Source organism: Drosophila takahashii, chromosome 3L (genome assembly GCF_030179915.1).
Source record: "Drosophila takahashii strain IR98-3 E-12201 chromosome 3L, DtakHiC1v2, whole genome shotgun sequence".
In the NCBI taxonomy this organism is placed as follows: domain Eukaryota; kingdom Metazoa; phylum Arthropoda; class Insecta; order Diptera; family Drosophilidae; genus Drosophila; species Drosophila takahashii.
In genome coordinates this window covers 27474587-27500304 of record NC_091680.1, presented here as the reverse complement: position 1 = coordinate 27500304, position 25718 = coordinate 27474587, and the positions used below count along the sequence as shown (strand labels likewise).

The following is a 25718-nucleotide window of genomic DNA, read 5'->3' as shown; positions in this document are numbered from 1 at the left end:
GCAGTGCAGCGTGACGACATCGTAGAAGAGTACGAGCTGGAGTAGCAGAGTGGACTGGATTGGCAAAATTGGCTGAGGCGATTTCACATATTTAATCTGATTTGAACTTTTTTTGAATACACGAATTGTTTAACGTTAATTAAATTCTTACTTTGTTGTATCAAAACATTTAAATATTGAATTGTACCACTGATTGTAAACGGTTTAAACGCATTACCATGGATGCTAGAACGATCCTCGCTAAAACTGTGCCTCGACTAAGGGCAAAGTTAACCGAACTAGGTTTGGATACAACTGGCAGAAAAGGAGCCTTGCAGGATAGGTTGTTCGATCATTATCAATTAGTTGTGGCTCACGATGAGGACGGCGAGGCTGATGAGGATGTTGCGAGTGTTAGTAGTGCTTCCAATTACCAAGAGGCGGTTCAACCTAGTAGCTCGAGATTTACCCTACGCGATATTCAGGACAGCGTTTCATCATTTTCAGGCTCCGAACAGGAAGACGTCAATCACTGGCTGTCTGAATTCGATGACGTTGCAGTTACCGTGGGTTGGGATAATTTGCAGAAATTTATTTATGCCAAGCAACTTCTGATTGGAGCAGCCAAGCTCTACATTAAAAGTACAAGGGGAGTTAGGGGTTGGATTGAGCTGAAAAACGCGTTGCAGGAAGAATTTGGTAAGAAGCTATGTTCGGCAGAGATACACAAGATTTTGCGCCAAAGGCAAAAACAACCAAAAGAGACATGCCTCGAGTATCTCTATAGTTTAATGGAGATCAGCAAACCGATAAATCTTGACGAGGAAAGTCTAGTAACGTACTAAGGCAGGGTTGTATCGAGCGAATTCCATTAGGGAACTTAAAGCCGAATTATGCATTTACGAAAAGATGAAGGGTAAGGGAAATACTAAAGACAATTTGAACAGGGAATCGACAGGTAAACCGACTCAGAGCAATTTTCAAAGGAAATGCTTTAAGTGTAACAGCGAAGGCCATATTGCTAAGGATTGCAAAGGCGAAGTAATATGTTACAAGTGCAACAAGAAAGGATCTCTAAAAATTGCGATGAGAATAAAGCAACTATTTCCGTTAAGAAAGAGCTTGAAAGTATACTGGAAGTAAAAGCTGCGGAGGGACTCATTTACAAAAAGATGAAAGCTGAAGGAGTGACATTCATATCCATGATTGATTCGGGATGTGACTCGTGTTTGATGAGAGAGGACATTTTCAGAAGTTTTGACGGCTTGAAGCTAAAGCCAGTAGTTAAGCACCTGGGAGGTATCGGCAAGGGCGAACTTATGACCGTAGGATGTTTCGACGTCGATCTTGAAGCTGATGGTGTATGCTTCTCGGTAACTTTCCATGTCGCCAAACAGAACGAACTCGAGTACGCTGCGATTGTGGGAAACGATGTGCTACAGTCAGTCGACGTAATGTTCAGTTCCAACGGCGTCGAGTTCAGGGCAAAATAGAGAGACTTTGCATCGACATTTAATGGAATGTGTGTCATGGAGATAGTCGAGAAAAGTTCCGTCCTAGAAAAAATTAATTTATCTCACCTGGCCGACAATCAAAAACTAAAGTTAGCGCAGCTTGTTACAGAGTACAAGCCAATAAAATCGATAGAGTCTCCAGTGAGCATGAGAATCGTGTTGGAAGACGACATTCCTGTATATCAACGCCCAAGACGCACGTCATACGAGAACAGGTGTTTCATAGAGAAGCAAGTGCAGCTCCTCAGAGTATGCTTCGCCAGTGGTCTTGGTAGCTAAAAAGGACGGATCCAGACGATTTTGCTGCGATTATCGCCGACTAAATCAGAAGATCAAGAAGGACAATTTTCCGATGAGTCTAATTGACGATGTTCTCGACAGGTTGCAGGGCTCGAAAATATTCACAACCCTGGACATGATGAATGGTTTCTTTCATGTGCCGATTGACGAAGAATCTAGGAAGTTCACAGCGTTCGTGCAGTACGAATTCACTCATGTACCGTTTGGTATCTCAAATTCTCCAGCTGTTTTCTGCCGATATGTCACGTCTACTTTGAGGGATCTCATTCAAACGCAAACGATCGTGGTCTATATGGACGATATAATCGTGCCAAGCAAGGACGAAAATGAAGGACTGAAGGCGTTGGACAAAGTGTTGAGCGCAGCTTCGAAAGCTGGATTGCGAATCAAGTGGGAAAAAGCACAATTTCTCAAGAGCAAGATCAATTTCTTAGGCTACACGATTGAAAACGGAACCATAGCACCCACGAACGAGAAGATTAAAGCAGTCGTCGATTTTCCAATACCTCAAAGCAGACAAGCTTTGCAGCGATACTTGGGTCTGACGTCATATATGCGGCGCTTCATTAAAGATTATGCCCTCACAGCAAAACCCTTAAGCGACCTTCTTCGGATGAAAAGCAACACAAAGGATGACAGAAATATCACGTTGACTGAGCCAGGATTAGTTTCGTTTAATATCTTGAAACAGCTACTAGTGTCAGCACCAGTACTCAAACTGTTCGATCCGATGGCTACAACCGAAGTTCATACAGATGCAAGCAAATACGGCTTCGGAGGCGTTTTAAAGCAAAGGGACTCGGAGGATCAGCAGTTTCATCCTGTTGAGTTTATGAGCAGGAAAACAAACAATTGTGGGCTCGAGGTTTTAGCAATCGTGAATGCGTTGAAAAAGTGGCGAGTTTACCTCCTTGGAAAGGCTTTTACCGTGGTTACCGATTGCAACGCTTTCGCAATGACGATCAAGAAGGATGATCTACCACCAAGAGTTGCCAGATGGGCCATGGCTCTGCAAGAGTTTGAATTTAAGGTAGAGCACGGGGCTGGAACAAAGATGAGGCACGTGGACGCATTAAGCCGTTTGTCATGCTTTCTAATCGCCGATTCTACAAAGTCACGTTTAGTGGAGGCACAAGACAGCGACAGCTGGATAAAAGCTGTGAAAACCATATTAACCAGCAACGACGACTACAAAGATTATTTCCTAAAAAATAATATCCTGTACAAAGACGCAGTTCTTGAGCTGTTAGTTGTTCCAGAGACAATGGAAGACGAAATTATCAGCGTAGCACACAGGGAGGGCCACTTTGGTGTAAAAAAGACTCGCGATATCCTGGAAAAATCGTATTATATCCCTGGTATCTAACAGAAAGTAGAACGAGTTGTCCAAGGATGCGTGGAATGCTTGATCATCGACTCCAAGCGTGGGAAAAAGGAAGGGTTACTCAGTCCCATTGACAAGGCTCAGGAACCTCTCGGAACCTATCACATCGACCACGTTGGACCCCTAACCGACACAAAGAAACGTTATAACCACATCTTGGCTGTCGTGGATGGATTTTCAAAATTTGTGTGGCTTTATCCAACAAAATCGACTGGAACCGAAGAAGTCTTGGAAAAACTGGAAAAGCAAGCAGCAGTTTTCGGCAATCCTCGCCGCATAGTTACCGACAGGGGAACAGCTTTCACTTCAGGACTCTTTAACGAGTACTGCAACCGCGAAGGAATCCAGCTTCTGCACATTACCACAGGCGTACCCAGAGGTAACGGCCAAGTGGAAAGAATCCACAAAATTGTCATTCCGATGCTGAGCAAAATTTGTCAGGAAAAGCCACAGAATTGGTATCGTCACGTAGATAGAGTTCAGCAGATAATTAACAACACTCCACCTCGAACCACCAAGTACAGTTTGTTCCAAATCTTGACCGGATTGAATATGAGAAAGAGGGACGACGAGTTCTTGAAAGTTTTTGAAGACTTAGAAATAGAAGAACTAAATGAAGAACGTAAAGAGATACGAAAGAAAGCTCAGCAGAACATAGAGAAAGTTCAGCAAGAAAACAAGAAGAGTTTTAACGAAAAAAGGAAGGTAGAAACTGAATATGCCGTAGGAGAATTGGTTGCCATAAAAAGGACACAGTATGGAACTGGAATGAAACTTCGTCCAAAATTTTTCGGCCCTTACAAAGTAACTAAAAAACTTAATCACGGGCGTTATGAAGTAAAGAAAGCAGGTAATCAGGAGGGACCAAACATGGGGTTCATTCAGGGGCGAATGAAGATTCAGGATGGCCGATTGTGGGATATGGGTATATTAGGGTATTAAGCGGCCTATTTAATTTCATATGCCTCGTGGCTTATTTCATCAGCCAAAACGCCGGATAGAACCGTCTCTTTTCATCAAAGAATGTCTATAGCGATCACCCTCTTCTTAATAGAAATTGCGCCTTAATAATTTAAGTTTGAGCCAGTCGATTGCGAATATTGAAGGGAGCAAGTCGTGTCATCCATAGAGTGCGAAAGTCGTGAAGATTAATACAAAATCTTTGTTCGTTTAATTTACTTTTTTATATGTATATCCGAAATAAACATTATCAATTTCTACTACCCTACATAAATAATATAATAATTTCAGTTATTATTAAGCCTTTGGCTTAAAAAGTATGGCGATTTTCTAAAATTCAGGGCGATTTTTTTTCTGAGTGTACTGTTACCATTGAACCATAATAAATATATAAATATTAATATTAATCAATAAATATTTAAGAGCAAAATTAAATGAACAACTAAAAGGAATAACCAGAAGAGAGCCAGATCAATTTGAGTAAAAATAGGAGAACAAAATGTGAATAGACTTTGTAAGTTATTGGGTTTTTATAATTATAATTTGTAATTTGTATACTCATTTCAGTTATTATTACAGTTCCAATTTGAAACCACCCATGTGCTCAATTAAAGGATATTCAAATAAGGTGACAAACAAGAAAGGCCGTGGCGTCACAGAAGCAACCGGGTATAATTCCAAAGCCCGAAAATAGATTTTTGTATTTTCTGAATTTGAGAATTTTTTTTTTGTTATTTAAAAAATATTTGTCTATATTTAAAAAAACCGTATTTCTATTTTTTAGAAAACCTTTATTTCTAAATTCTAAGAAATATTTTTTTACTTTCAAGCAAAAAATTTCTAAATTGCAGATTATTTTTTTTTTATTTTTAGAAAAAAGTCTTTGATTTTAAAAACCTACTTTCTTTAATATAGACAAAATCGCCAGTAAAGCAAATTCATACTCGATTTTCTAAAACCAAGGGCGATTTCAGTCGATTTTTTTTGGGTGTAGGGCGCAGACAAAAATTTGTTTGAATAAAAGTGCAAGCCGCATTATTGTTTACTGAATACGACTTCTTTATTTATATAAATAATCTAAACTAATCGGCCCTGTTCTAGTTTTCACTTCCGAAAGATTCACACGGAATCGAAATTCCCAGACCTGTTCCAAGACTCACTTCCGAAAGAACTGCAAGGATTGTTACTCGGTTAACTGAAATCAAATGAAATCAAATTCAGTTCCGAATGAAAACTGGAACAGGTCGGAATATAAAATTGGAACTCTAAAAAACGGTCAGTAGCAAATTTCACCCAGAACGGACATAAAAATCTAAAAAAATCACATTAATTACTAAAGTAATAGTTAAATATATTTTCCCTGAGGGCGTTATGACTCTTTCCTGTGTGTCATAAGGCCCTCAAAAAAAGTGACATAGCGCCCGTGGGCCTTATGACACACTCAAAAGTTTCATAACGCCCGCAGGCGCTATGTGTCATAAGGCCCACGGCCCGCGGGCGCTATGACACAAATTTTCTTTTAACCAAAATTGGTTTCTTTTATGAAATAAATAAATAAAATCGATGAAAAAAGTTGACTCGAACAACTTTTTTTTTTTTTTTTTTTATATAGCATATTTTTATTTATAGCGTTGATCAAACAACTTAATGGTTATAAAACGCATAATTTAGAACATAGAAACAAATAACTGAAAACATAACATGAGTGTGGAAAGAACAATTTTATAACATTGACAGTTCTACATTACTGTCTCAGGACGCGGGTTTGATGGCGTCCTCTTGTCCAGAGATCACCAGGGTGTCGACGCTTCAGCCTTCTTCTTGTGGTTGGGTTTGCCAAGGATGCAGCTAATTGATTGGAGTGGGCTAGTAGTCATTCGCTGTAGCGGCTTGAGTGCATGTTGATTTGCTCTCTCACTGAAGGAATGTGCAGGTCGCTGGCTAGGACCTCATTTCGCACGTACCACGGTGCATTTGCTATCGTGCGCAGAGCTTTGTTTTGCATTCTTTGTAGCCTCAGGATGTTGGAATCCGAAGCAGTGCCCCATATTTGAATGCAGTAAGTGAGCGATGGGACAACGATAGACTTGAAAAGCAACGTCTTGTTACTGAGGCTGAGCGTACTTCTTCCTCTAAGCATCCAGTTCAGCTTTCGAAGCTTGGCACGACAAGTGGCTGCGACTTTGGTTATGTGCTGCCTCCACGTAAGACGCTTGTCCAAGATCAATCCCAAATACTGGGCCTGGGGGGATTGCGGGATGACTGTGTCCTGGAAATTGACCCTGGGAAGGATTTTACTTCTTAGCGTGAAGTTGCAATGCTGGGACTTGCTTCCGTTTATAGCAATATTCCATCTGGTCGTCCATTCGCTATACAGATCTAGGAAGTTTTGTGTCATTCGGGACGCTTCGATACGGCATGCTGAATTGGAGATAAAGGCAGTATCGTCTGCATACGTCGCCAAGAGACTACCCGGTTCTCGAGGATTTGGCAGATCGGCGGTGTAGAGGGTATACAGGACGGGGCCAAGTACACTACCCTGAGGTACTCCAGCTCGGATGCTTCTAATAGTTGATCTTTCGCCTCTGACTTCAACCATGAAGTTTCGATCTTCGAGGTAGGATTTTAAGAGGAGAAATTGCCCAGTTGGCAAGAGGGTTTTTAGCTTGAAAAGCAAGCCATCGTGCCATACTCGATCAAAGGCCTCCATGACGTCAAGAAAGATTGCCGAACTGTACTGCTTATTTTCGAAGGCATCTATGATGTGCTGGGTTACCCGATGAGCTTGTTCGGGGGTACCGTGGTGACTTCTAAAGCCAAATTGGTGGTCTGGAATGGCATCCTGTACGCATCTTACTGCCATCATTCTGCTAAGAAATATTCTCTCGAATATTTTAGAGAATGTAGTCAGCAGACTTATTGGTCTGTAGGTTCTCCGGTTTACCTGGCTTTGGTATCATTGATATCACAGCACACTTCCATTGGGTGGGGAAGTGGTGGATACGTAGCATGGAGTTAAAGAGGAGAACTATGAACAGAATACCTTTCTTGGGTAACGCCTTTGCAATCCTGCTGTCAATTCCGTCGAATCCTGGAGCTTTACTGCGATGGAGCTTGCGAATTTGAAGACAAACCTCTTCCGGGCTGACATGACGAATTGGTTCGATAGCTGGGGACGGAGCATTTAGGAATGAAATTGTATCCTCAACGTCTTCAGACCTAGCTAGGCTAAATGGCCGAAAGCGCTCCTCTAGCTCATCAGCAAACGCCATCGAAATCTCAGTGTCTGATCTGCACCATGTGTTGTCAGCACGCTTAATTGGGATTCGACGAGGGGGTTGTCTTTTTATTTTCCTTGTTGCTCTCCAGAGGTTGAATCCATATGGTTTTGTGGGATCGGCATTGCGGAGCAATTCGGCAAAGTAATCACTCTTCGTTTTGTGCAGAAGCTTTTTTAGATCGTCTTCAGCTCGACGATATTCTCTTTTGTCCGCAGGATCCCGTGTACGCATTAATCTTCGACGCAATGCCCTTTTCAACGTCACCAGATCCAGGACCTCAGGTTTTAAAAGTGCCTGAGGTGGATTGGATGGATTGTTTGGGCTTTGGCCGCAGGTGGATGATTCAGCAGCAATGTGAATATTTCGCACAAACATCTCAGTAGCATCGTCAATGTCCTCAGGAGTGTTAAGGTGCATGTTGAGATTGACCAAGCCGTTAATGGCTTCCTGGAATCGTGGTATACTCGCATTCTGGGGCAAGATGCAAGTCCTCCGGGAGAGCTTACATGCAGCAATTCTGTACTGAATTATAAGAGGGATGTGATCCGAACTCAGGTCAAAGCTTTCCGAAATGTTTAGGCACTCGGAGCGAATTCCTTTGAAGATGGCGAAGTCTATTGCTGATGGTGTGCGTTGACTGTAGGGGTAATGTGTTGGTCCTCCAGTGGCAAGGATCTGCATATTAGACGAGTATATGAGATCTGCTAGAGCTCTGCCCCTATTAGAAGAGTTTCGAGATCCCCAGAGACGATGGTGTGCATTCCAATCCCCAGCGATTAGAAAATTTGGGCCTAGCTCGTCAAATAGCTGCTCATAATCTTCAGAAGATAGTTGGGAGTTTGGTGGACAGTATATAGACGCAATGACAATTTCCCCTTAGTCAGTTTTGACTTTGACTGCAACGCATTGAGCTGTTTGATATTCCACACTTAGGAATTGATAATATTGCAGGCATGACTTAATGATAATGGCAGAGCCTCCGCGATGGCGATCAGCAGGATGATTAGCTAGTTGAACGTCGTATCCCCGCAGCTGGTAGTAAGATCTGGAGCAGAAATGTGTTTCGCTGACCAACATAACATCGATTTGATGTTGCTTTACAAAAAGCTCCATCTCGAGTGCCTTGCTGGCCAAACCGTCGGCGTTCCACACACCGATTTTGAGTCCAATTTGACTCATGGTTGGACTGTAAGACCAGAAAGGAGTCCAGAGACTGCTTGAGCAGATCCTGGCGCTATTTGGGGAAGGAATTTGGCTATGAGGGACATCATTGACATAACCATCTCGAACATTTTGTCAAATCGGGCCAAGAGGTCTGACATTTTATCTTCAGATTGTAAGAAGATTTGCTCTTGTCGGATCCATTGCTTTTCGTTTTGGTGTTGCTGAAAATCCCGATGACGTTGCTGCTGTAAGGGCCTTTGCTGATGTTGTTGGCGGGAACCTTGGTGTTGCTGTAGGTTAGGAGCTGCATTTGGTGTTTCTTGTTGCTGCGACCGATGGAGTTGTTGCTGATTAGTCCTCCTGTTGTTCGTTCCTAATGGAGGAAATTGGTCCTGATGCTGCAGCTGGGGTCGTCTAACCTGTTGGGCTTGCTGCCGGGAAGGACCGTTGGCGACATTGGCATAAGACCGTGCTCCATTGACATCTGATCGAGCAGTCGTCCGTGGTGCAGAGTTTTGTTGAGGAGGGGTGTTACGATTCGATGGATGATTTTTACGCCTATTTAGTTTCTGCTGGTAAACAATACAGCCCTTGTAATTAGCTGTGTGGTTTTCCCCACAATTCACACACTTTACTGGGTGACTATCTCGCTCGCAGTCCTGTATGGAATGTTTCTGTCCACATCTTACACAGTTATGGTCCAGGAAACAGTTATTTTTTGTGTGGTTAAAGTCTTGGCAACGATGGCATTGGACGACTTCATTCTTTTTGTAGGGAGTTTCCACTACAACCCGCTGGCGACATAGAGTCTTTATTTCGAATATTTCCTTGTTGCTTGCAGATGGTTCTAGTTCAACAAACACAAGGTTGACAAACTTTGATTTGTCAGAGCGCATTCTAGGTCTATTAATAAAGCGAACAATATGGCCGAGCAGAGTTAGACTTTCCTTTATATCTTCATCCGGAATGGAGTGATGCACACCTCGAATAACCACACGATAGGATCTTTCCTCTTTGAGCTGCCAGGAGTGGAACGGGACCTTCTTTGCAATTAGAGCTTTGGTTATAGCTCTATACGTGTCTGGATCAGCAGCAAGGATCGAAACTGAATTGTTTGGGAGGCATTTTAGAGAGTATTTGGAAGGATGAACGATCTTATCTGTAGACCGGATAAGTCCGTTTATATTCTCGCAATTATTTATTACAATTGGAGGTGGCTTGTGGTCGGGTGGGTTATTGGTTATGTTGACGTTGCTATTGTTTAGATTATTGTTAATGTTACTGTTAGTGAGATCTCTTTGGTTGTTGCAGTTGAGATTAACATGGCTTATGCCAGTACTGGTACTAGCCTGGTCAGGGTTGTTCCTCAACAGAAGGACATCCGCGTCGTTATGTTCGTCGGTTGTATCCATGTCAGAAAGTTCAGAGAATCGGTTGGTGGATTGAGTCGTTTTGGGGCTGTTTGAATTTCTGAGGATTTTATTGGCGGAATTGGGAGACCTAGACTCTGGACGGCGTTTGCTACTACGCGGGGTCCACCAGTCTTCATCGTCGCCGACGAGTGCTTCTAGCTCTGGTTCTACGTCCTGGGTTGGTAAGGATTGAGCGTTGAAAGTTTTGGCATTATACTGCTGGTTAAATCTATTTAGTGATCATAATTTTATTATTCTGAGCCACCTTTGCTCGGATGTCAAAGTCGTCGGAATCCGACATATTGGATGATATGCACTGCTTTGCACTGCTTTACCGACTTCCTGTACACAATGCACTATTGTGCAGGCTCCACGTAGGCAGACAAGGTGTGAGCCTTGCAGGCGAAAGGTACTGGGTTCAATTCCCAGTTGTGGAGATCTATATTTTATTTTTATTTTGAATAAATTTCTATCCAAATTTGAGTTCGAATTTGGATTCGAAATAGCGGTAATTTGCATAAACAACAGATTGCAACTGTTGGTTATCAGATTCTGTTTCACTTGTTTTCGCGAAAAAACACAGCTAATTGAGCGTCTGAGCACTGTCACTGCAGCTTTAGCTGTCTGGTTTACAAAAACAAATTGAATTGCCACGAAGGTGGACTTGTCCATAGGCTCTTCACAAAGAATTTCGCAGCGATGCAAAAACGCGTCTGCACTCCACGAAAGCACTGTTTGTGAATCGTCACTGTGAAGGAAGTAAGAAAAACAATTTTAAAAACTCCAAAACAATTCACAAAAACCCGATGAGTGTCCTACAAATTAGGGACATAAGGTGTCTTTGGATCAAAAATGCATTTTAGAAGAAAATATTTTTATTTAATTTTAAAACGCTGTTCACAAATGAAGATTTTTAAACTTTGCTGTGACTTAAAAATTTTGAATGTGCCCACCTCCTCTTGTGGTTGAGTTAGATTGAATTTTCCAAAACGACCGTATAAAAGAGACATGTAACTATTTAATTCCGAAAAGATTACCAAAATTGGTTGACCAAAAGCCGAAGAAATTTTGTGATTTTCTTAAATTAAAGATACCGCAAATACCAGAGCTGATGGACTATAGGCGTAGTGGCAACTTATGCTTAGAAAAGCCTAATTTATCGAAATAAAATGGTGGCAGGCCTGTACATCGACCCATGTCACATTCTGTCGGCCTGTGTAATCATTAAAGGGTAATTTTTATTTTTATACCCTTGCAGAGGGTATTATAATTTTGGTCAGAAGTTTGTAACGCAGTGAAGGAGACGTTTCCGACCCCATAAAGTATATATATTCTTGATCAGGATCAATAGGGGAGTCGATATAGCCATGTCCGTCTGTCCGTCTGTCCGTCTGTATGTCTGTTTCAATACCGTTTGCGAGCTCAGTTTAAAAGCTAGCGCCTTGAAACTTTCACAGTCGTCCTAAAACATGTGTACGCAGATCAAGTTTGAAAGCCGACCCGATCGGACGTCTATATCCTATAGCTCCCATAGGAACAATCGGATATAGCTTTCACAAAAATGAAGATATTTCGCTCAGTGTAAGAGCTATTGGCATGAATCTTTCCAAATCGTATTTTTTTGTGCGTACCTTGATCAGGGTAAAAGCGCGTGCCGATCGAACGTCTATATCTTATAGCTCCCATAGGAACAATAGGGTGAAATCGATCAAAATTTGACGTTTTTCAGGATATTTCGCGCAAAATATTAGCTATTCTCATGAAACTTTCCAAATCGTATTTTTTTGTGCGTACCTTCATTAGGGTAAACGCGCGTGCCGATCGGGCGTCTATATCCTATAGCTCCCATAGGAACAATAGGGTGAAAATTTTAAAATTTTATTTTTTCAATTATAAAATATTTTGTTGTTTATTAATGCATGTTGCTAGTCTAGTCAAGTTTTAATTCGTAAAATCTGCCAGGGTATTAAAACTTCGGCTTGCCGAAGTTAGCTTCCGTCCTCGTTTCACTTATAATGATTACGGTCCCTGGTTTTTTTACATATTTAATTGATATTAGAGCCGCGATATAAGAAAAAATTGAAAAAAAATCAGAAACTTATCTTTTGATTTTGAACAATTGGCAATGAGTTTTTTTGAGTGTTTCTACCAATTTGCTCTTATCCACATGGCTTTTTGTTATTTTGGGCTTTCCTCTTATCTAAAGCGCTTTCATGGCGCATTTCATGCATTGATGCACAATTTAAATAGCCATTTTTTCGTTCGCGCTTTTAGATGAAAGACGACAGTTTCTTGCCAGCTGCCAAGAGCCAAAGGAAGAGTTGGAATAAATCTCCGGCATATGTTATCGCCTGCCACAGGGCTGGAAATCCCCACATCCTCAAGGATTTGCGCGTTGGCGCTTCTTTTCTTTTTTCTTGAGCGCGTTTCCCTTTCCTGGCTTACATTTAATTTGATTAGTTACAACTTGTGATTACAAAACCAAAAATTCCGACAAGAAGCTAACTTGCTGCATAATTAAGTTTCCCTATCAGGTGAAAGTCACGCCCAACCAAAAAATCTGCAACTGCGACCAACAAAAAATATTAGAAACAAGAGAGAACGCTATAGTCGGGTTGTTGTCCCGACTATCTAATACCCGTCACTCAGCTAAAGGGAGTGCGAACGCTGTGTCGGGTTGGTGTCCCGACTAATAATCGTAACTCAGCTAAAGGGAGTGCGAGGGAGATAGATATATAATTTTTGATTGCGTATAACTTTTTAATGAATGGTCCGATTTGAAAAATGTCTTCTACATTTCGATAGGTATAAATATACACAACAAAATTGCATTTATACTTTTCGGAAATCTTTAAAGATGTGGGCGCAGGACCCATTTTAAAATCGTTAGTGGGCGATTGTGGGCGTTAGAGGGGGCGTGGCGCTCGGCTAAAATAAACTTGCGCTGCGTAGGAAGCCAAAGAATATGTGGGGGAAATCTCAACCTTCTAGCTTTTGTAGTTTCTGAGATCTCAGCGTTCATACAGACGGACAGACGGACAGACGGACAGACAGACAGACGGACAGACGGACAGACGGACAGACGGACATGGCTAGATCGACTCGGCTAGTGACCCTGATCAAGAATATATATACTTTATGGGGTCGGAAACGCTTCCTTCTAGCTGTTACATACTTTTGCACGAATCTAGTATACCCTTTTACTCTACGAGTAACGGGTATAAAAAGTGTAAACGCGACTTTTGCGTTCTCTCGTCTAAATAATTAAAAGTTCGCCCTTGTCCAACGTCCACGCCCCTTTTTTGTTGGTTGGGGTTTTGGTTGCCGTTTTGTAATTGCTGTTAATGGCAAAAACAACCAAAATGGTACACAACGTCGACTGTGGAAATCCTGGAGCGAAAAATCGTCCAACTCTACACGAATTTTGCATTAAAAAAAGCCCGCGCTTGTAAAAATGTGACGTTAAAAAATCTTTGGTTTATAGAGCCGAATACTTTCATACCCTCTTATCTTTTATATACAGTTAAATTCAAAACCATAAAGTATCATTTTTTTAATTTGTTTAGTTATTTATATTTACTTTTTAGAACATTGAAGCTTTCTAAGGGGCAACATAGTATGGCCTTCTCGACAAATTATAAACAAGGAGAATGACTGCAGACGTTACAATATTAATAAAAATGAAATATTGTCACTTTAAGCAAAATAGATGTTTGGAATTGAATTTCATCAAATCATTTTAAAAGATTAAAAAATGTTTAGATCTGTAAATTAAATAGCTTGGGCTATTGAAATAATTGTAAATTAAAGTATGTAAGCTTGAATTTTGTTACATCATATCTTAAAACATAAGGTTCGGTGTTCGTGGAATAACGAATATCTTTTGAGAGGGTATTTAAAAGGTAACCTGCAGCAGCGGAGATGAAGTTACTACGTCAGAACAGCATCCAGACTCGAAAATTTGCTGCCCTGCATCCAAGAGGGCCAGAGCCTAGTTACCAAACTTTATGACTTGTTTATGCTCGTTTCTGCTCCCTTCTGCTGTTTGTTGGTCGGTATATGTTTTCTGCTGGCTGTTAATTTTGTTTGTCGACAAGGCGCAAAATGGTTGAATAATGGCCAGGCGACATTTCGCTTAATGTTTGACTTGGCTGCAACACGAAATCTGATGCAGAATGCGACGAAACACGAGTACAAGAGCCGGCAAATGTTTGCTAAGATTATTTTCTTGTTTCTCCTTTAATTTGATTATGCAGAAAGATTGCTTGGGTAAACAATGTGTAAGGAATGTAAAGCTCAAAAAATTATTGCGACAGAGGGGTTTTCATCATATTGATTTATTAATTTGGACTGCGGCTTACTCGATTACACTAGTTTACAGCCGAAATGCTCCCCAGCAATTGATAGGAAATTCTGTTAGTGCTGGATCCCTATATCACGAAAATACCACTCATTTTTTTTTCGATGGCACAGTTTTTCTTAAAGATTTGTTAAAGTTTGAAATGTTAAGTTTCGGACTTTTTTCGAATTTCATCTTATATCTCGGCAGATCTTGACTGAGAATACAATTTTTCGGTCGTTCAAAAATTGTTTTCATATTTTCTATTAGGTAAAAGTATAACTGCAAATATTGGTCTGCTGAATTTCTGTGCTTCGCGTTCAAGCTCAAGAGAAAATAATAAAATACAAAATACTCTTTGTTTAAGACTCCCCAACTTAAAACAAGAGAGAACGCTATAGTCTGGTTTAGTGCTCGCTCAACCGGTGCTGTTACAGGATTGTACACAAGTTATTTTAAAAAAATTAAAAATTTCATCTTTTTAAATTGTTGCAAATCAAAACGTTACTTCCTACAATGTTACAATGTTTTTTCTATTATTTTTTTGATTATTCCTTTTGAAGTCATAACTAGCCATCGGATTTTAGGTAAAATCGTTCTTTTTAAATACGATTTAAAGCCACATTTGATTAGTTTCAAATTTTATTTATTAAGTTATAATTAGATTTAGGTCAAACTTAATTAAGGTTTTTCATATTTAAAAAAAAACGATTTCACCTAAAATCCAATGTCTAGTCATAACTTATAGTGCACCGATCCGTTTCTATTGAAATAATACTTTTTCATCGCAATACCTTGAAAACTGAGAAACTAGTTTGCATAGAAACGGACAGACGGACATGACTAGATAGACTCGGCTATTGGTGCTGATCAAGACTATATATACTTTATGTAGTCGGAAACGTCTCCTTCACTGCGTTGCAAACATTTGACTGAAATTATAATACCCTCTACAAGGGTATAAAAATGAGGTTTTTTGATTACGGACACGACACTAAAATGTTTAAAAACAAACTTCAATAAAAACACCTAATCCATTAATATTAAAGAAGTCAAATATTCCTGATAGCACTTGCCTTAAACTAATTTGTATAGGATTGCACGATGGGAAAAGTCTATTTTTTTGGCATAAACTCTTGGTTTAGTGATACAATTTAGAAATTTTGTATATATACTATTAAGATAAAGCTGTAATTTCGGTTTTTGTTGCTTTTTGAATCGGACCATTGTTTTTATCCACCGCCCACGCCGCATATTCAAATTATTTGGCAGGGATTTAAAAAAATTTGTATTTGTATTGGTAAGACGGTAAAATAATTTCGGTTTACGTTAATTTTTAAAATTTGTCAAAAAAAAAAATTGGTGACATGTACAAGAAAAGTGAAATATTATCTAAGAGCAGATGCCAATTTTAGCTTTAAGGGGGGTCCAGCTTCTTTATATTTGAGTCCTTTGCAGCCAGGATTTCCATTTGAATTGTCCCTTTCCATGAATTCAATTTTTAAGATTAATAAAAGCCACTTAGATTGTTTTTTTATTTAAAAAAAAATTTTTTTTATGTTTATAAGTTGCTGGATTTAAGTCATTTTTTTAAGAAACGTGCAAAAAGTTGCAAAAATGCTTAGTTTTGCGATATTAAGGATACATTTGGTAATAACTTTGCGTTTTTACCTTCTTGCAACTTTGTGCCATTTATAAGTTGTACACCAAGGAACACAAACAAACTTGTTAGTTATACCCGTTACTCGTAGAGTAAAAGGGTATACTAGATTCGTGCAAAAGTATGTAACAGCTAGAAGGAAGCGTTTCCGACCCCATAAAGTATATATATTCTTGATCAGGGTCACTAGCCGAGTCGATCTAGCCATGTCCGTCTGTCCGTCTGTCCGTCTGTCCGTCTGTCCGTCTGTCCGTCTGTCTGTCCGTCTGTCTGTCTGTATGAACGCTGAGATCTCAGAAACTACAAAAGCTAGAAGGTTGAGATTTCCCACACATATTCTTTGGCTTCCTACGCAGCGCAAGTTTATTTTAGCCAAGCGCCACGCCCCCTCTAACGCCCACAATCGCCCACTAACGATTTTAAAATGGGTCCTGCGCCCACATCTTTAAAGATTTCCGAAAAGTATAAATGCAATTTTGTTGTGTATATTTATACCTATCGAAATGTAGAAGACATTTTTCAAATCGGACCATTCATTAAAAAGTTATACGCTTTATAAATTGTCAACATATATCTATCTCCCTCGCACTCCCTTTAGCTGAGTTACGATTATTAGTCGGGACACCAACCCGACACAGCGTTCGCACTCCCTTTAGCTGAGTGACGGGTATTAGATAGTCGGGACAATAACTCGACTATAGCGTTCTCTCTTGTTTTAAGCTAAAAAGATACACATTTAAAACAGTTCACAGTTGGACAACAAGCCATAATAATCAAAACATGTAATCTAAGATACATTTATAAATACCTTTGCTACGATTTGACATGATCAGAAATAATAAACCATTTTGTTGCTCCACAAAATAAGCACTGAAAGTTTGCAAAGATTTTTCACTAATTTACGCACACAACAAAGTCAATCAAACAGCTGACTTAGTTCGTTTATCAACCCTATAGTGTTGCTAGTAAAAAATCTTAGATAACTGTTCTTGGCTAATTAGGGTATGTAAATTCACAAAATATATTTTATTTTTAAAAATAATTTGTAAATAAAGTTTATTTTATGCCAAAAAAATTGACTTTTTTCCCATAGTGGATTGGTTGCTTGATCATGAGACTTCCACAGAAGGCATAGCAATATTACGAAAACACATCAAAATGTTGCTGAAATATACAGTATGTGTTGCTCGTGTTTGAAAGCTGCATATCTTTGTGTAAAAAATTAATTTGAAAGGAAATGTAATTGATTCACAAATTATAGATCCCAATGCTATTTTTAAACCAAAAAATAAAATTTTCCGCCAGCTGTTAGTTTTTGGGGTTTGGTTGACTTTTTCCTGGAAATGCCCATATATAAAAATTATCTCCACTCGTAAGACCCCTATAGAAATATTCTTAAAAAATCTTTCAAGACAAGGCTAATGGTCCAGGACTTCTTGAGCCCCATGCTCTCAAAAAAGATGCTAATTCCTCTCCTTTTTCCGCCTATCTATATTGGTAATTAGGCTAAACAAATTATGGAATATGATTAATAGAGAGCACGGCCTGGCAATTAATTTTTTGCGATAAATAAAACCGAATATATACGTAAGTATGAATTTATGTGCGCTGGAATTGCAGATTTATTGGACCACCCACAATCAGAACCCCAAGGGTATGCTTTGAAGAACGGATTTGTTCTGCGATTTAACAATTCACGGAGTGACATTTGCATTTTTGATTGCCTCAATATTTTTTGCACTGCTTTCGTTTTCTGTTTGTGACCATCGCACCGATGTAGGTGTTTCGCCCTCAAAAAATTAACCAAAAAAAAAGTTTAAGCAGAAGAAACGTGTCGTGTAAATTAAAAAGGTTTCGCTTTTAGTGGGGATTTTTTTGTCTACCAAATGATACGGCGAAGGTCATTGGGGCTTTAAAATTTCCCCAGCCACGTTTTATGCAAATCATTTGTATACATATTTTTTTTGTTGGGCGTGACATGGTCTAATTAGGCCGGATTGTGGGCTGCTTATCAGTTTTTTAGGGCCAACGTCATTTATTTAATTTGTCTGCGGTTCATTCACGCCAGTGGTGAAGACATTTCAATCAAAGGGATTCCTTTCTTCAACGGAGATACAAGGCTATGCTAAAGTTCAAGCGACTTAAGCCAGAGGAGCTGATGTATTATATTTCCAGGCAATTGTTTATGAGGCCCTCCTCTCTGGGTTTTGGAAATTGAAGAAACATCATTTTTATTTGTGGGGAAGTTTCGTGCATAAGTAGCGCGAAGCATAAGAATAAAAGAAAAGGCAAATGCGAATCCCTGGCGGCTGATGAAACTCGTACACAAACTCCTGCGAAAGATTCAGGACTTCAGGACCGTAGAAGTGACGTGTTTGCCGCTGCCCCAGCACTTAACCTTGGCTGTACACCGAGGACACGGCACTCGAGTTGTGAATTAAATCCTGCCACGAACCCGGTCCGCAGAGATAGGCGACATCGTATCTCTGTGGAAACTTTAACCCAAAAGCCTGATATGAAACTGGCTCTCTTTCGTGAGAGATAAAGCTTTTTCCTGTTCTTCCATTCAGCACTTCTCTTTGGCAAGAGCTTTTAGGCGAAAGAGATATATAAGTAAAGAGAGTAAAGAGTAAAGTAAAGAAATACTTAAAAATAATAAAATATGAGATGAGAAATTTTTGTGGAGATATCCAGATTCAACCAGTGCTAAAAAAGTATATATTACTTTAAAATGCACCAGAAAAATAGTTAAAATTGCTAAACATTAAGGAAAAGCATAATAAATAAATTATATTTTTTTCTATAAGCTGGAAAAATTTGAATTGTCGGCAATTAATATTTTTTTAACTTATTAAGAGCTCTATTTAAAAGCTGTGATTTTGTATGCATTTGCAAGATTACAGTTTTCAAATAAGTTTTAAAAATAATAACACTATGTTACATCAAAATGTATCTCGATGGATGCTATATTATTGAATTCGTTACGAATTCCCAAGATAAAGAGTGCTATTTTTAAAAAAATTAACAGCAAAACAAACCATGAATACGTTTGCCTGTGATATCTTCGGAAAATTGGCCAATTTCAGCATTTTTCCAACTTTGAGGTCCTTGCATTAATTATACCCGTTACTCGTAGAGTAAGAGGGTATATTGTCTGTCCGTCTGTCTGTCCGTTTGTCTGTCCGTATGAACGCTGAGATCTCGGAAACAACAAAATATAGAATGTTGAGATTTCCCACACATATTCTTAGGCTTTCTACGCAGCGCAAGTTTATTTCAGCTGAGCGCCACGCCCCCTCTAACGCCCACAATCGCCCACTAACGATTTTAAAATGTGTCTGGCGCCCACACCCACACCCAAGAATATGTGTGGGAAATCTCAACCTTCTATATTTTGTTGTTTCCGTGATCTCAGCGTTTATACAGACAGACAGACAGACGGACATGGCTAGTGACCCTGATCAAGAATATATACACTTTATGGGGTCGGAAACGCTTCCTCCTAGCTGTTACGTACTTTTGCACGAATACAATATACCCTTTTACCCTACGAGTAACGGGTATAAATATTGTCTATTTCCAAGGGCTGGCAATTCAAAAGCGAGCTTTCTACATTTTAGAATGAAATTTGTATAAGAGTAGCAAAATTATTAAAATATAAATATCTAAAATAGGAAATCACAAATTTTCATTTCTTTTATTGTTCATTTGCTTTTTATTTTGATACCATTCGAGGTAATTATTAGGATGGAATCCTAATTCGGCTCATTTTTTATGACCTTATTGTCGGCCTTTCGATGATTGGCCGTTAGCAGGTAAAGTTTCGTCAGCATTTTGTCCGCCTCAGCCGTGTTCATGGCAAACACTTTGACCATTCCCGACTCGTGAAGTCGAGCTGACACTCCTGGCAATTCCTTATCCACATAGTAGACGAATTGCATCTCACTAAGAAAAGGTTCTGGAGAAAGGGCGCAGGTCCCACTAAATTCTGGCAAAGAAACTCTCCAGGGATAGTAGGCAACAGAAGAAAGACGTAGATGCAAAAGATTGTGGGAGGGTTCGGCCTTGAAGTTCAGCTTGCCCAGAATCTTGGCAACGATATCGCGTTGGGTCTCGGACAGCATGGCATTACTTCTTCCGTTGATAATCATCACAGTGCCATTGGACCAAATCCAGCCTATTTGGGTGGCCTCATATCGCACCTCAATAACATCTCTGACGCTATTGTAAACAGCGTTATCGAGACTTCTTGCAGCTATTTGAAGATTCAAATTTTTTTTCATTTGCAGGGTGCAGAACATTTTGCAGTAGTTCATTACAATGCGCAAGCGCAGACACTCGACATTTCGCTTTGAAGGACGTCTTAGGATCCTGATCTTCTGGAGGCACTGGTCCAGATGAACTGGTAAGGGTGGAAGCGGCAAAATTCTCGTCAGATTTTCCGACGACTTGGAGCCATATTTTTGATTCCACTTGGAGCGGAGTACTTTGGCATGGGGATCCTTGTATTCTCTCATGTTTTGGTCGAGGATGGCCTCGAAGTCCTCGAGGCGAACTGTGAAGCTAGTTTGCCATCCAGACTCCGTGGAAGTCATTCTCTGACAATTTCGTGGCTTCATTAGATCCTTGTTTAGCTCGTTTTCGAAATCAATGGGTCCTAGTTCTGTAGAGGCTGGCTTGGAGCACTCCTCGTTGAAAATAAATTGGTATTGCTGGGAAACGGTGTCACTACATAGCTGTAGCCAATCCTGACTAGCTGTCTCATCCTGGGGTTTTGGCGGTACTGATCCAAAGTCTTTAACCTCAAGAATAATCGGACGTTCTGGTCTAAGCTCATTCAGTGAAACATCTTTAAATGGGTCTACAACATTTATCACTGGAATTTCTTTTTCGGATACCGGCTTTATTTCATCGTGCACAGGTTTTCTAGGCTGCGGTTCCATGCCATCAATTTTACGAGGTACCTTTTCAAACGCCACAGGATGCATCCTTTTTTGAACTTGCTTTTCTTGCGCGGTAAGAAAATTGTTGGGCTTTAACAGCTCAACGAGGATGTCCCGATTTTTTTCACTGTCTCTGGCTAAGCTCAATAGCATATCAAATTCTTCTATATCACTGAAAGGTTCGTTGAGCTTTTCCGACTTTATCCAATCCTTTATGGCGCGCTCTTCTTCAGCACCGATTGTCATGTGATCAAAGACGATATCTTCATTGTGAAAATTTCGGTTCTGCTGGGTGTCATTATTAAATTTGCCGTCCATGTCCCAATAGATCAACCCTTCCGCAGGATTTTTTTCTTGAGACTCAACTATTTTTGACGGAGTTTCCATGGGCGTCAGACATTCCACAACTTTAGGAGGTGGAGTCTTGGGTCTTATCTGACTTACCATACAGCACAAGGGCCACTCTGCTTCTGAGGCCGGCACCAAACCTTTTTTTAGGTCCATGTAACTTTTCCAGATATCCTCCGAAGAAGGCAGATCAACATTATACTCATCCATGAGGTTCATTTTAATAGGCGTTATGGGTCGAAAGTTCTGGTCAATTAAAATCTCTGGCTCCACATCTGGTGGTGGCTCTTTATCGACGGGAGATTTTTGCACTATCTTGCTACTTTTTGCCGACTCTTTCTCCTTGTACTTGGAGTGCAGTCGTCCCGTCTTTACTTTCCTAGATGCATTTGACGCTGGCACTGGTGTCACGTCGGAAATCACGTGCATGGGCTCAGAACTCTCCTCGAAGCCAAAATCCAAGACGACATCGCCATTACAAAACTTGGTGGGCAGCGGTTTTAAAGTCGGGCCACTAAAATGGTTATCAAAATGTATAATTATTTACCAAATTTATTGCACATACACACAAAAAATTTGCTTGGTAAAATTGACCAATAAAGATAGTCACGTAACTATTAAAATAGTTACGTGTATTTTGTTTTTGCTTTGGGTTTGTGTCTTTGCTAATTGTGTGTATTTTGTTGTTGTGAAATGACTATTTACTTAGTAGAATTGACAATTTTGCTGGTTGGGGCCTGTTTGAGAATTATTACAGTGGATTTTACCAAGTTTTTTTTTTGTGTGTAGCTTACCAGGATAAAGGAGGTCGAGAGAAGGTGTCTGTCTGTGTGGAAAAGTTTGCTTCTGGTTCTTCTAAAGGCAGAGAGTCGCTAAATAAAAGGTAATAATAAATATGTTATTTAAGTTGTTGGACTTAAAATAAGTTTTTAGTACCGCTCCTTTCTGGCCAAAATATTCCTAGGCGTTTTCTGCCTTGATCGCGCGGTCTCAGTAATCTTCCTCTTGCCTCTTTTCCGATCCATATATTCATGGCTGGTTGAGGGCTCTTCTTTTCTGGTTTTTTTATTTCCTTGATTTCTTTCCTCCAACTCAAGCTTTTTGAGCATATCATCGCTAAACAAATGCTTGATAAACTCATCGTCCACGTCAGAATCTGAGTCTGATAAATTCATGATTATGACGGTCCTTCCCGATTTGACAAAGGTCCCACTTCTGCTTTCTAGAAAATTAATTATTAGACGTCAGATTTTCTGATTTTTCAACAGTGTTGCTGCGTTACCAATTGTCAGTTGATGTAACTTATCGGAAAACTTAACTTTGCACTGTGGGCAAAAACCCCGTTTTTGGTGCAAAAACTCAAGTTTAAAAGAAATTATATTCAAATTTTTTTTGTGCATTATTTGAAATCAAAAAAAATTTTGAATTTTGTTTTTTTTTTCAATTTGTTCCCCGCACAGTAGTAAAAATTTTTTTTTTATTAAGAAATTGTGAAAAATACCACATGCCAACAGGCTTGCCACCATTTTATTTCGATAAATAAGGCTTTTCTAAGCATAACTTGCCACTACGCCTATACTTCATCAGCTCTGGTATTTCCGGTATCTTTAATTTAACAAAATCTTCATTTGTCTACGTCATTTGGGATATATCTTCAAGAGTGGTCAACTAATTTTGTTACTCTTTTCGGAATTAAATAGTTACACGAATTTTCTATATGATCCTTTTTAAAATGTAATCTAACTTAACCACAAGAGAAGGTGGGCGCATTCAAAACTTGAAAGTCACAGCATAATTTAAAAATCTTAATTTGTGGACAGCGTTTAAAAATAAAAAAAAAATATTTTCTTCCACAATGCTTTTTTGACCCAAAGATACCTTATGTCCTTCATTTTTAAGCCACTCATCAAGCTTTTGTGAATTGTTTTGAATTTTTTAAAATTAATATTTTAATTCCTTATCAGTGACAATTCAGAAAACTGCGCCTGGCTACAAATAAAGTTTGTGTCTAGCTTCTGATGCACTTTCTGCTAAGGAGCCAACAGGAAGAATGTATTTGTCAATTATGATGTAGCTTCATGGGAAACCAAAAGTAATTAGTCATATACATGGTGAACACATATGTGGCTAGATAAACGAAAGTTTACCAAAAAGAAGCAAAAATTAGCAAAAATGGTTAATTCTTTGGCAACAAGGACACTTTTGTGGTTAATTCCTCGTTTTTACTTCTTTGCAACTCTGTGCCATTAAGAAGTTGTACTCCACAAACACAAACACAATCGCTAGCTCGAATCTATAAAGACACACATATAAGACAGTTCAGAGTTGGACAACAAGACACATAAAAGCAAACATTTGCAAGGAATTTCCATTTTCAGATTTATGAAAGTCTTGTTTCACACCACACAATTATCAAGCAAAGTTTATTTCAGCCGAGCGCCACGCCCCTTTCTAAAGCCCACAATCGCCCACTAACAAATTTAAAATGTGTCTGGGGCCCACACCTTAAAAGATTTCCGATAAGTATAAATGCAATTTTTTTTGTGTATACTTATATCTATCGAAATGTAGAAGACATTTTTCCAATCGGAACATTCAATAAAAAGTTATACGCAATCAAAACAATTGTATATATCCATCTCCCTCGCACTCCCCTTAGCCGAGTGACGGGTATTAGATAGTCGGGACACCCACCCGACTATAGCGTACTCTCTTGTTTTTCTCTGAATTTTTCGACACTGCTAGGTCTTTCTAGGTCTTTGCAGTGCCAAAACTACAGATTTTTCTTCAAATGATGATGTCAAGAATCGATTAGTATGGTCCATTCATAAAAATAAATTATTAAAATAAATAGAGATTTTTACCCATAGTGCTTTGGCATCCAAAAATCAACTTTTCGTTTTTTTTTAAACTGGTTAGATGGATTTAATTCCAAATTTTTGGATATTGTTAAGTGTCATTTAAATAAGTAAGACTAATTATACCCGTTACTCGTAGAGTAAAAGGGTATATTTTATTCTTGCAAAAGTATGTAACAGCTAGAAGGAAGCGTTTCCGACCCCGTGAAATATATATATATTCTTGATCAGGGTCACTAGCCGAGGCGATCTAGCCATGTCCGTCTGTCTGTCTGTATGAACGCTGAGATCTCGGAAACTACAAAAGCTAGGAGGTTAAGATTTTTCACACATATTATTGGGCCTCCTACGCAGCGCAAGTTTATTTCAGCCGAGCGCCACGCCCCCTCTAACGCCCACAGTCGCCCACTAACGATTTTGATTGTTGTAACATATATCAAAAGTTTAGCTGCCTTCCTATTTTTGGCATTAATTTTTTGGCTGGCCGAAGCTAGCTTCCTATCTTGTTTAACATGCGTTAGAGTTTAATTTTTATTTATCTCTATTATTACTTTTATTTCAATATTCGATTAAGTGTCCTATTCTTAATCAGGGAGATTTTGTCGACTTTATCTGGTAAGCTGGTGAAATTTGCAGATAATGAAGTATGAGGCACTTGCTTATTTATTTATTTTTTTTTGTAATTAGTTAAAGTTGTCTAGTTTTTACTCCCAAAACTTGAATTGATCGGACCAATACTTTAGGGAATATAGTCTTTCAAAAGTATGTTTTTCTGGGCGTTCGGCTTGACACAAGGCATTTCAATTGAGTGTTTCTCGAAACCACAACACGTCCACCGGCTTGGACACAATAACTCAAAAAGTTATAAACAAGTTTTTTTTTCACATATTTCGAGATATTTGGAAATTTTGTATATAATATTACTAAGCAAACATGTACTTAAAATGTACCAAATCGTGTAAGCTTTAAGTATAATTCGATAGCCTAAGAACTGAGAGACTAATTGGCGTAGAATCGAACAGTCAGATAAACGGACAGACGGAAATGACTTGATCAAGAATATATATATACTTTATAGGGTCGAAAACGGCTTCTTGACTGCGTTGAAAACTTCTGACTGGCTACGTTTTGTAGCCATAAAATCAGCTGATCAATGTAAGAAATTCTATTTGTTATACTAAAAAAAAAAGAATTTTTTCTTCTCATAAAAAAACGAACGACTATATCATATAGCTGCCATAGGAACGATCTTTGGCTTTTATTTTATTCTCTTCCACTCTGGGATATGACTGTTTTTTTAATATTTCGGAATTTTGAATTAAATTAAATAAAAATCGACGAGCAGTAATGCGTTATTGTATTGTTGTTTCAATATTGTATTATATATCAAATAAAAACACCTCTTAACGAGGTAAAAAACTAGTGACGATCGCACCTTCAACATACAAAAGTTCTGATATCAACATTTGTGACGAAAAATTATTACAATCGTCATTAAATACACTTTCTAATATTTTCTCATTCGGCCCGCCCTAGCGTACTATTTTAGCCTTTTTACCTTCATAGGCATTTTCTA

General features: G+C 39.1%; 1 protein-coding gene across 1 annotated transcript; it reads right to left on the bottom strand.

Moving 5' to 3' along the window:
• Positions 1-19701: 19701 nt before the first annotated feature.
• Positions 19702-22528, bottom strand: ms(3)76Ba (male sterile (3) 76Ba). Its single transcript, XM_070214929.1, has 3 exons — positions 22221-22528; positions 22079-22156; positions 19702-21798 (listed from the first exon to the last, which is right to left on the bottom strand). Exons 1-3 carry the CDS (start codon positions 22457-22459, stop codon positions 19749-19751), a joined length of 2367 nt encoding a protein of 788 aa, XP_070071030.1. The 5' UTR covers positions 22460-22528; the 3' UTR covers positions 19702-19748.
• Positions 22529-25718: the final 3190 nt, after the last annotated feature.